Source organism: Rana temporaria, chromosome 3 (genome assembly GCF_905171775.1).
Source record: "Rana temporaria chromosome 3, aRanTem1.1, whole genome shotgun sequence".
NCBI classification, from domain to species: domain Eukaryota; kingdom Metazoa; phylum Chordata; class Amphibia; order Anura; family Ranidae; genus Rana; species Rana temporaria.
The window spans coordinates 423,055,186-423,067,690 of record NC_053491.1 but is presented as its reverse complement, the minus strand read 5'-3'; the positions used below and the strand labels follow the sequence as shown (position 1 = coordinate 423,067,690).

Below are 12,505 nucleotides of genomic sequence, written 5' to 3'. Positions count from 1 at the left end.
ACATCAGAGAAGAGAGTTCTGAGGGCTGATTGAAGGGAAGGGACACCCCCCCCCCCTCCTCATACAGCACACAGCAACAGAGCTGAGGCTGTCAATCACAGACTGTGCCCTCCCCTATCACCATTTTTCACTTGGTGTCAGGAAAACTTGTCAGAAATGGCTCATGCTGATAGCAGAGGAATAAAGTAGCCGACAGAAAGGACACTTAGTGCTATGGATTGAGACAGGTACACTCTATAGAGGGATATGCTTTGTTCATATTTCATGTCTGAGGTTTGCAACCACTTTAACCGCTTAAGGACTGCCCCAGGTACAAATACTGTGGCAGGACAGCCCTTTAACGCAAAATCATGTATTCTTCCAGGTCTGGGGCGAGTGGCAGCCAATCAGCAGGTCTGGCGGACACAGTGTTGCTGGTACCCGCCGGTCATTCCTGAGGCAAACAGAATGGCAGTCTGCCTATGTAAATCAAGGCAGATCGCGGTTCTGAGACAGGAGAAGACAGAGATCTTGTGTTTCTGCTAAGCAGGAACACGGATCTCTGTCTTCTTACAGTACAAGCACCCTCCCCAACAGTTAGAAAGCACTTCCGGGTAACACATTTAACCCTTTGATTGTCCCTGATGTTAACCCCTTCCCTGCCAGTGTCATTAGTACAGTTACAGTGCATATTATTTAGCACTAATCACTATATTGGTGTCACCGATTCCCCAAAAAAGTGTCAAATGTGTCACTTGGTGTCCGTTTTGTCTGCCGCAATATCACAGTTCCACTGTGACCGCTGCGATTGGCTGTCACAGCGGCCACATGATCGAAAAGCTCCCGATTACAGGTATGCAACGGGAGATTTCCGGTACCTGCTGACTGCCGTGCTGGGAGTGCGTTCTCAGCACGGTGAGTTGTTTTAATAGGGGCAAATATATGCAGCAACTCGGCGTTAAGATGTTAAAATAATGCAATGTTTTTGGCACAAGGAAAGATCTAATAGTTGCAAGGAACTTTGGTGTCAACCCACCTCACCCTTAAAAAACAGCAGAACACCTTCATTTGCCTTCCTTATTACCTCCATATTTCTGGGAAGGGAAAACTCAATATTTTTGGGAAGGGAAAACTCCAAATTTCTTTCATCCCTCCTAGAGTCAAATGTATAGTAATGCTGGTACAGCTCCCAGGCTTACTTCCACCAAACATCTAGCGTCACATACTTGTTTTTAATGACACTGAATCTTTTTTATATTTCAGAAAGTAGAAACACCATTGCACATGGCAGCCCGCGCGGCGCACGCAGACGTGGCAGAGTTTTTACTACAAAACAAAGCAAAGGTGAACGCCAGAGCCAAGGTGAGGAGAATGAGGGAGATACTGGGAAACTTTTCTATACTTAGAGCCCAACTCCAGCCAAAACGTTTCCTATTTCACTCTGGATAAAGCGGAAAAGGGTTAGGGCCTTGGTCAACATTTTATTGCAGTGTGTGCCTTTCTTTGGGGAAAATGTCTTCCTTCCCTGCTTGCCATGGAAGGAAGTGATGCCAAGAGTTATGCCACGTACACACGATCATTTTTCGGCATGAAAAGAAAGACGATTTAAAATGATCGTGTGTGGGCTTCACATGGTTTTTCGGCTTCTGAAAAACGACAAAAAAAAAATTCGAACATGCTGCATTTTTTTCAAGTCATTTTTTAAAATGTTGTTTTTCGTGTTGTTAAAAATCATAGTGTGTGGGCAAAAACGATGTTTTAAACCCGCGCATGCAAATTTATAATGGAGTAAGCACATTCATCACGCTGTAACAGACAAAAAAGCGCAAATCGTCTTTTACTAACACGGAATCAGCTAAAAGCAGCCCAAAGGCGAATAGAACTTCCCCTTTAGAGTGCCGTCGTACGTGTTGTACGTCACCGCGCTTTGTTCATCATTTTTCAAAAACGATGGTGTGTGGGCAATGTCGTTTTTAATGATGAAGTTGGAAAAGCGTTGTTTTTTTTCATGATGAAAAACAATCGTGTGTACGCGGCATTAGAATTTCTGTGCCTTAAAGGGTCACTAAAGGAAACATTTTTTTTTTTGCTGAAATGACTGTTTACAGGGTATAGAGACATAAAAGTTAACTGATTCCTTTTAAAAATGATTAAAAATAGATTAAATTCAATCATATAATGTGCCTCTAGTTTCACTTTCGTTTTTAAACTGGTTTCATGTTTCTGTGAAGTAAAGAGACCCACAGAACAAAAACAAACAAATCCAGGGCAGTGTTTTGTTTTTAAAATGAATCTGATTGGTTCTGAGGAGTTTTAGCTTGGACTACAGTGAAAAGCTGCAATGAGATTTTTCATAAGGAGCCAGACAAGCAGGAAGTGTGGAGATCACAGCAGAATTACAGCAACTTCAAAGAAAAAACGAACAATGAGGACATGTGATCCTTTAAGGGCATGGTGACAACTGGACCCTCCTTTTCTTGTTTAGGTGTCACAAGGGCAGGAAGTGAAAATAAATCTTATCTCCTCCCCTTTTTATGCAGAACAAAAAATAAATAAAACATTTTGTCTGGAGCTAGTGCTTCATTTCAGTAAATGCTGGTTTATGGTGCAAAATGTCTGCTTGCAGACAATAGAAGCCTTTAAGGCAAAACCGATCCTGTAAAGTTTTCCTACCTGTGACTCCCAGTGGCAGCCATTTTGTTTGCAGTATTGTAGGGGATATAACCTATGGGTTCAGTGGTGAGTACCCTGTTTCACCCAAAAATAAGCCATACCCTGAAAAAAAGACCTAGCATGATTTTAGGGGATGGCTGCAATATAAGCCCCACCCCAAAAATAAACTGTAGTTAAAGTCCTTGTAAAAACATTTGTAAAAAAAAATATAATGCGCCTCATTGTGTAACTTTTTTGTGGAAAATACCTTATTTACAGCATCACGTGACCCGCCGGAGCTCTTCTCCTCGTCTCCCGACTGACATTAGTGGCTCCTCCCTCTGCAATGCTCGGAGCGGGCTGACGTCAGCGGGAATCTTGGCCCCTCCCTCTGCAGTATTCCGAGCGAGGAAGAAGAGCTCCAGCAGGTCACGTGAGCGCCCAACAGCTCTGTAAATAAGGTATTTTCCACAATAAAGTCACACAAGTTACATAATTTTACAAGGACTTTAACCAAGGTTTTGGGATTACAGAATTTCATAATGCTGAATCCTGAACTGAGAGGGGAGAGAAGACAGGGGACAAACTTTAAAAAAAACATTTTATTGTTTTATTCCAGGTTTTTTAGAACATAGAGAGGGGTAAATGACACAGCACAAGCACTGTGCTGTCTGTCATGCTTTAAAGGATCAGGATATCTTTATTTATTTTTTTCCAGAAGAAGATAACATGGCTGTATTTTAATAAATGTAGATTATTGTACATACCATAAATAAATAAGACATCCCCTGAAAATAAGCCCTAGTGCGTTTTTTATAGCTAAAATTTATATAAGACCCGGTCTTATTTTCGGGGGAAACGCGGTAGAGACAAGCATGTCATGTTCTACAAACATAATTGGTTCCTATGGATTTGGCTAAGGCCCCATACACACGATAGAATCCATCCGCAGATAAATCCCAGCAAATGGGTTTCTGCGGATAGATCCTATGGTGTGTACACGCCAGCGGATCTGTTTCCGCGGAGAAATCTCCTCTGGGATGGATTCCAGCAGATCGGATATTTGCTGACATGCACAACAAATCCATCTGCTGGAATCCATTCCAACGGATGGATCCGCTCGTCTGTACAGACTCACCGGATCCATCCGTCCAAAGGGATTCCCCGCACGCGTCGTAATGATTTGACGCATGCATGGAATTCCTTATATGACAGCGTCACGCCCGTCGCCGCGTCATAATAGCGGCGACGGCGCGACACGTCATCGCCAGAGGATTTCAGCACGGATTTCAATGCGATGGTGTGTACACGCCATCGCATAGAAATCTTCTGAAATCCTCGAGAGGATTTATCCGCGGATACGGTCCGCTGGACCGTATCTGCGGATAAATCCTCTCGTGTGTATGGGGCCTAAATGTCGTTCCACACCATAGAATAGATGCCTGCAATTTGTAAGAGAGACAGATACACTTCAAAATGTCTTACATTTTGTGTTCTGGTTTATTTTATTCCTGTGTTGTTCCACCAGTAAATTGGAACCATCTGTACAGTAGTTCTAAATGAAACTTTATATAAAATGCTCTTATTTGTTTCTGATTGAGGAACTGGTATTGAGAAGTAACAGGCTATGTATTTCTTTACAGTAAGCAGTTATTTAAATCACTAAATAGAACCAGATAAAATCTCCACTTAATTTCCTTGTAATAAGATAGGAACCAAACTATGGTCCAGTACCTGACACCTTAAAAAGTTTGGGGCAGATCCTCAAAGAAATTACGTGGCGTATCTCTTGATACGCCGCGTAATTTCAAATTTTGCGCGTCGTATTCTTGTTTTGGTATCCACAAAACAAGATACGATGGCATCTGTGTTAGATCCGACAGGCGTACGTCTTCGTACGCCGTCGGATCTTAGATGCAATTTTTCTGCGTCCGCTAGGTGGCGTTCCCATCGTAATCCGCGTCGAGTATGCGAATTAGCTATTTCCAACGTCGTTTCCGTTTGGCTTTTTCCGGCGTATAGTTAAAGCTGCTATATGGTGGCGTACTCAATGTTAAGTATGGCCGCCGTTCCCGCGTCTAATTTTGAAAAATGTACGTCGTTTGCGGAAGTCGTCCGTGAATGGGGTTGGACGCCATTTACGTTCACGTTGAAAACAATGACGTCCTTGCGACGTCATTTGGAGCAATGCACCCTGGGAGTTTTTACGGATGGCGCATGCGCAGTTCGTTCGGCGTGGGGACGCGCTTCATTTAAATGAAACATGCCCCTACCCACCCAATTTGAATTCCACGCCCTTACGCCGCGAGAGATACACTACGCCGCCGTAACTTACGGCGCAAATTCGTTGAGGATTCAAACCAAAGCCAAGTAAGTTACAGCGGCGTAGCGTATCTTACATCTGCGCCGGGCGCAGTGTATGTATGTGGATCTGCCCCAAAGTGTGTTTCTTTACTCATCTCTGCTCATTGACAGTTCAGCTTCCTCAGGGCAGAATTGAATAGACTAATGCCACAACTAGCCGCCAAAGCTTTTTTGATCTGCACAGATAGGACAAGCCAATGAGGAGTAGACATCGGTGCTAATTTTCTTAAATCCTTAGACATGTGGTTAATAGTGGCTTGGGGGAAGTATGCTGCTTGAATAAGCACACCAAGTAGTGCGGTAGAATTTTTTTATATAATTAAGCACGTCAATTTGACATTATCCACAAATGTATAGTATTAGATGCAAATATACTGTAGAATTGCATGGCATATTAGCAAGAACAATAGCATAAGTTACAAAGTGATATTAGTATATGAGGACATATGATTGGGAGCAATGTCCCTCTATCCCTCTTTCCTCCTCATTTGTCCCTCATTTTGGTCTGATCCATATAGTTACATATAAAATGCACTTTTTATGTTTCAAAAAGTGTTTCCCAGTGCAAAACCTTTCATCCAATTTATAAATTGCTGAATTTGTACATTTTAAAAGCCAATATAAAAGAATAGTAGTGGTAAAAAAAGTACTTGTGGATTCAAGAAACCTTTTTTTTGGGGGTTAATTCTTCTTTAACCACTTAACACCCGCCCACCGTCAAATGACGGCGGGCGGAATGCTCTATTGTTCCGACAGGACGTCATATGACGTCCTGTCATTTAAAACCTCTAGGGCTTCACCGTCGCGCCACTGGGAACACAGTGCGCGTGCCCGGCAGCCGCGATGGCCGACGGGCACCCGCGATTGCCCAGTAACTGAGCAGGGACGTGGAGCTCTGTGTGTAAACACAGAGCTCCACGTCCTGTCAGGGAGAGAGGAGACCGATCTGTGTCCCTCAGTCACCCCCCTCCCTCTACAGTTAGAACACACCCAGGATACACATTTAACCCCTTCCCCGCCCCCTAGTATCCCCACGGACGGCGCATGCGCCGTTAAGAAAAAACATCATTTACGTCAGGTCAAGACGTATTAACATAAAAAACGCCCCCATCACATCTATTTGAATTGCGCGCCCTTACGCCGCCAAAGTTACATTACGCCGCCGTAACTTACGGCACAAATTCTTTCAGGATAAGGAAAATACGCTGTAAGTTACAGCGGCGTAGCGTATCAGAGATACGCTACGCCGGACGCAACAATGCGCCACGCTACGTGGACATGGCCCTAGGTGTGCGAACCTTATCATAGCAATTGTAATAGTGGCTTGAGGACATGTGTTTGTTTTACAGAAATTGTGTTGTTTTTCTAAAATTGCGCTCCATGTTTTATTAAATGTCATTTTCTTTTCAGAGGCATATTTGAGCTTGATTTTAGTTTCCATGTTACCTGCATTGCAATGTCCAAAGTTTCCAAAATGTAATTTCTCCGATTCCTGTTTTTATTTGCTATTATTTATGATCACACACAGGACGACCAGACCCCTCTCCACTGTGCTGCCCGCTCTGGGCACTTGGACCTGGTACGCTTGCTGTTATCACATGGAGCTCACCCGGACCCTCCTACCACGGCAGGGCACACGCCACTGCACCTGAGTGCGCGGGGTGGTCACACACAAAGCGCCGAGCTTCTCCTGGATAACCAAGCTGCACATACCTCCATGACTAAGGTAACAATTGCATTACTAATGTTCTTTTCTGACTGTATCCTACTGTACTATCCACACTCCTTTACCTGTACTCCGGTGTTTTCTCACTCACGTGTTACCTGCTCTCTTAGGGATGCTGCCTATAAATAGTAAATAGGATATTCGAAAGGGAATGTGGACTTATTGTTAGCCTGGTCGTTGGGCTGCAGTTCTTTCTGCTCTAACTTCTTTCTTTGCTTGCTGTCTTTCTGACTTTTTTAGCAAAACTCCAAACTATACACCTGACCTGCTCTCTTCCCTGAAACACTATTAACAGGGAATGTGGGGGAACGCAATTCCGGCACCTTCAGCACCGACTGTATGTAATAGCAAGGGGTGCTGGCAGGGGCGGACTGACAACTCATGGGGCCCCCGGGCAATAGGAGATTATGGGCCCCCGGGCAATAGGAGATTATGGGGCCCCAGGCAATAGGAGATTATGGGGCCCCAGGCAATAGGAGATTATGGGGCCCCCAGACAATAGGATTATGGGCCACACAGTAAACACACACATACAGTATACATACACATACAGACACACAATATACACACACAGTATACACACACACACAGAATACACATACACACACTTAAAGCGGAGCTCCGCTGAAAAAAATAATATTAAAAGCCAGCAGCTGCAAATACTGCAGCTACTGACTTTGAATATTAGGACACTTACCTGTCCTGGAGTCCAGCACCGTCCGCAGCAAAGGACGAGCGATCGTTCGTCACTCTGCTGCCCCCACCATCCTCGATGAGGGAACCAGGAAGTGAAGCGCTCTGGCTTCACTGCCCTGTTCCCTACGGCGCATGCGCGATTCGCGCTACGCCTGCCGATTGGCTCCCGCTGTGTACTGGGAGCCGAGTGTTCCCAGAACACAATGGGGGGGGGGAGGTGACGTCATGCCCGCAGTCTGCCCGAGACTGTGTGGCCAGAAGTGGGTGCAAATACCCGTCTTTAGACAGGTATCTGCACCCCTCTCCCCCTGAAAGGTGTCAAGTGACACCGGAGGGGGGGGGGGGGGTTCCGATCAGCGGGAGTTCCACTTTAGAGTGGAGCTCCGCTTTAAAAGGTACTGGAGAGGTTGGGCAGCACAGATGGAGCCCTGATGGGGCCCCCTAGTGGCATGGGACCCACAGGCAGTGCCGAGTGCCCGAATGGTCAGTCCGCCCCTGGGTGCTGGGATGTGCTGCAGGGTCTATTGATGCTGGCTGCTGGGTAATCTATTGGAGAGGAGGGGATCTATTTTTGCAGGGGGTCATATTGTTACTGAGGAGGTCTATTGGTGCTGGTGGGGGACCTACTGCTGCTGGGGGTGGGTCTTATATTGCTGGGGGTGTCAGTAGTTGCTGGAAAAGATCTACTGTTGAGGGAGGGGTCTATTGATGCCGGCTGCAGGGAGATCTGTTGTTGCTGCCTGGAGTCTATTGTTGCTAGGGGAAAAAATGTTGTTGTGGGTGGTCCATTGTTGTTAGGAGGCCCTATTGTTACTGGTGGCAGGGGATCTATTTTACCACTTTTCTTGTTATCATTACGGAATTCCATACAAATTACTTAGCACCACAAAATGATACCTGGTTCTGTATTCTATAAAAGGGCAGTACTGGGGGGTGGGTAGGGTGTGGAACCAAGGAATGGTGCTCAGAGGTGGAGAAAAGGGGTGACTCGGAATAGGGGGAGTTCCTGTTCACACTGACAGAGGGATTAAAATCAGCTAAACTCGCACAATTTAATTCCCGCATGTCAGTGCGACTTCGGGGACGGTTTCAGAGACATCTGTGCGGGTTCCTGCACAGATGTCTATACAAATCGCACCCCAAAGTCGCCAAAAGTAGTACAGAAACTACTTTTGGGAATTGGTGAGGCGCCGCAAATGCGGCGTCGCTCTGATTCAGATGGTGCCATTGCCGGCAATAGCAGCCGATTTGGCATGCGTTTTGACAAATCACTGCAATGTGAACCTAGGCGAAAGGTGTATTGTGTTTATAAAAACCCAAGTGCCTATGTAGCTGATAAAGTGTCCATGCATTATAGCGCTGTATAGTTTGGAGTGGTGCTACATGTACCTATTTAGGGATTGATCTATAGCTGCTTTATCTACATACATTATCCTAGCACCGGTGATACTAATACAGAGTTTTTCTCACCTTTTTGTCTATAGCTTTTAGCATCTGAATCTCAGTATATGTTTTGTGGTGTCATGGGTGTGCGCAGCCTATTGCATTAGGGTGTGCACCCTAAAGTTCAAACACGTGTGTGTGTGTGTACCCCTACATATATATGACCCCGGCACATTGATCTCCCTTGCAGCACAGTTAACCACTTACCCCCCGGACCATATTGCTGCCCAAAGACCAGAGTACTTTTTGCGATTCGGGACTGCGTCGCTTTAACAGACAATTGCGCGGTCGTGCGACGTGGCTCCCAAACAAAATTGGCGTCCATTTTTTCCCACAAATAGAGCTTTCTTTTGGTGGTATTTGATCACCTCTGCGGTTTTTAGTTTTTGCGCTATAAACAAAAATAGAGCAACAATTTTGAAAAAAATTTATATTTTTTACATTTTGCTATAATAAGTATCCCCCAAAAATATATAAAAAAACATTTTTTTTCCTCAGTTTAGGCCGATACGTTTTCTTCTACATATTTTTCGTAAAAAAAAATCGCAATAAGCGTTTATTGATTGGTTTGCGCAAAAGTTATAGCGTTTACAAAATAGGGGGTATTTTTATGTCATTTTTATTATATTTTTTTTACTAGTAATGGCGGCGATCAGCGATTTTTTTTTTCGGTATTGCGACATTATGGCGGACACTTCGGACACTTTTGACACATTTTTGGGACCTTGGCATTTTTATAGCGATCAGTGCTATAAAAATGCATTGGATTACTATAAAAATGCCACTGGCAGTGAAGGGGTTAACACTAGGGGGCGGGGAAGGGGTTAAGTATGCCTGGGTGTGTTCTTACTGTGGGGGGGGGGGGTGGCCTCACTAGGGGAAACACTGATCCTCGGTTCATACAATGTATGAACCGAAGATCAGCATTTCCCCTGCTGACAGGACCGAGAGCTGTGTGTCCCCGCTCTGTACCGAGCGATCGCGTGTGCCCGGCGGCGATCGCGCCCGCCATGGCACACACACGGGAGTCGGGGGCGAGTGGCGGCTGGAAGAGAGGACGTCATATTACGTGCTCTCGCCCAGCAGAGCCACCTTGTGGTCGTATAACTGCGGTGCGCGGTCGGCAAGTGGTTAAAGAAGAGTGCAAACACTTCTCTTATGGAATAGCAAGCAAAAGGGAGATCTTTCTCATCTTCCTGACGCCACACAGAGTGATACTATTGCGCATGGAGTGATTAGGGTGTGCCCAGGCACACTCGGCACACCCTGTGCGCACACCTATGTATGGTATTCAAAATGTCTACATAATGTTCCCAGAGTATTTTAGTAAAGGTGAATTATGAGGTTCTGCTCTTTTATATACAGTATATATATCATTTAGGTTTTGTGTAGGGATTGTAGTCCAAGCACATCTCTTGCAATGTATCCCTGCAGTGTTTCTTCTCCTTGACAATTCATTCTAGGAATTCATTTCCTGACTCCATGTCCTTCTCCTTACCTATCTCTTTTCTGTCCTCAGAAAGGTTTCACTCCCCTCCATGTGGCTGCCAAATACGGGAAGATCCAGATTGCCGAGCTTCTACTGGAAAGAGGAGCTCATGGCAACAGTGCCGGCAAGGTGACTGCTATACCTCACGAGTTATTGTCTGTGTTCCACAGGGACAGCTCAGCGTGACATTGGAATCCACTTTTGGCTTCATCATAAGGGCAATGCTGTCTTTAGGTTTAACTCCGCTCTTTCCCTTTTTTAAGAATTATAAATGATTTAATATTATATTATAGGCAGGTTGGGATGATAACATTATGGTGCCCCTGTTGTCTTCTCAATGGTTATGGCTATTTAGAGCTGTCAATGAGATGTTTTCATTGGCAGTTGTCTCATTTATCAGTATTACCTCTTGGTGACCAATTAAAGTTGAATTGGTTTTAATTAAGTCCTGCTAGATCACTTCAGGCTGGTCCATTTTGCAGGTATAGATATGTAAAACATTAAAAATAAGTGTCTATACTGTTTACAAATCCAGTAATACATTGTCTCACCCTGTTCTGCACATGCTCATTTTCTCTCCTTTTTAAGCACTGTCAAGTTTATAAAGGCTGATCTGCCTTAAAGCGGAATTAAACCCTCCTATCCGTTACAGCCAAGGAAGCTGCTTCTGTTTGATCTGCAACTTTCATGGTACTGCACATGTGATCAGTTATGACACCAGCCATTTGATGGTTTCACAATTTGGTTAAAGTGGAGTTCCACCCATAAATGGAACTTCCGCTGATCGGATTCCTCCACCCCTCCAGTGCCACATTAGGCACATTTCAGGGGGAGGGAGGAGCAGATTCCTGTCAAATCCAGGTATCTGCTCCCACTTCCCGGGAAAGATCATCCGTAATGTCCGGCCCCTCCTCCCTCCCTGCAGCCTTCTGGGAGACACACAGGTCCCAGAAGACAGCAAAGACCATTCAGAAAGCGCAGCACGACTCACGCATGCGCAGTAGGAAACAGGCTGTGAAGCTTTCTGTTTTCCTTAGTAATGATGTGGGCACCTGCACCCAGAGCCGAGGGACGGGTCGGCTTCGGGTGCCGACATCGTGGGCTCCCAGGATAGGTAAGTGTCCTTATATTAAAAGTCAGCAGCTACATTATTTGTGGCTGCTGACTTTTATTTAATTTTTACCCAGGAAGAACTCTGCTTTAAGAACACAAGCAAATGTGACAGTTATTCCTTGCATTCCAGGAATGTAACTGTTTTTTAAAACTGTTAAATCGATGGGTTTAGTTCCACTTTATAATTTACTGCTGCTCAGGGGCTCTGGGCTTTAGCAAAATGGCAGCCTCCAGCAAGAAAAAACAGGAGCAATGCAGGAGGCAATTTACAGCACAAACTACTGTTGGTATCATAATTATTAATATGGAATGTATGTTCCTTGTGTAGCGCCTATGTACTTTAGAGTACTGGTGCTAGTCAAATTTAAGGGTAGATCAGAGTATAGTTAGACTCTGATCCTGATTGTTAGGTGTGAGAATAGGGCCTCTGTCTCAGCTTGGCTGTGCTGTGGGTCGTTCTGCTGTATCGGGGTGTTCTTCCAGCCCCAGTGAAGTTCTGCGATTTATTGTAAAACAGATTAAAAATGGCCGCTTACTTGTGCAAGTGCCGAGACCTTGGCACAAAGGAATCAAGCGTGTTACAGCTAGATGTGACGTGGAGCACCAGCTGCACTGTGTCTCACTCTCTTGGGTAGGTGTAGCGTGCGTTCCACCGCCCCTCTGTGCCAAATCTGGAAGTGGCTGAACGTGACCAGGAAACGCCTCGACGTACGTTTCATCTATTGATGTTGTCAGGAAGCTTTACAATAAATCGCAGAACTTCACTATGGCCCTTTTTTCTTCATTTTATTCATGGTAATTTCTTCTGTTGAAGTCCATTCCCAGCCAGTCCCATTCAGGTACCAGTACAGACCTTAGGCCACCAACTTTTTCATACGAAGGGTCATGGTGGTCTTACCTTTCATCGGGTGTCGCCAGTTTGATATCTGTTCCGTGGTGATGGTGTCTACTCTCAAGTCAACCATTTGATGCATGGACTTACCAATGCTTATCATTTAGTGACCATTGCTACCTGTTTGCACCTATTTTTTGATGTTGTCATT

General features: G+C 45.0%; 1 protein-coding gene across 10 annotated transcripts in view; it reads left to right on the top strand.

The window, feature by feature from the left end:
* Nucleotides 1-12,505, top strand: part of ANK1 (ankyrin 1) — a 373,803-nt gene that overhangs the window by 249,073 nt on the left and 112,225 nt on the right. For all 10 annotated transcript variants that reach the window (XM_040346192.1, XM_040346197.1, XM_040346201.1 and 7 more), the window contains exons 13-15: nucleotides 1,243-1,341; nucleotides 6,524-6,721; nucleotides 10,380-10,478. In XM_040346192.1, coding sequence (XP_040202126.1) covers nucleotides 1,243-1,341; nucleotides 6,524-6,721; nucleotides 10,380-10,478 — 396 coding nt within the window. The remainder of the gene's footprint in view (nucleotides 1-1,242; nucleotides 1,342-6,523; nucleotides 6,722-10,379; nucleotides 10,479-12,505) is intronic.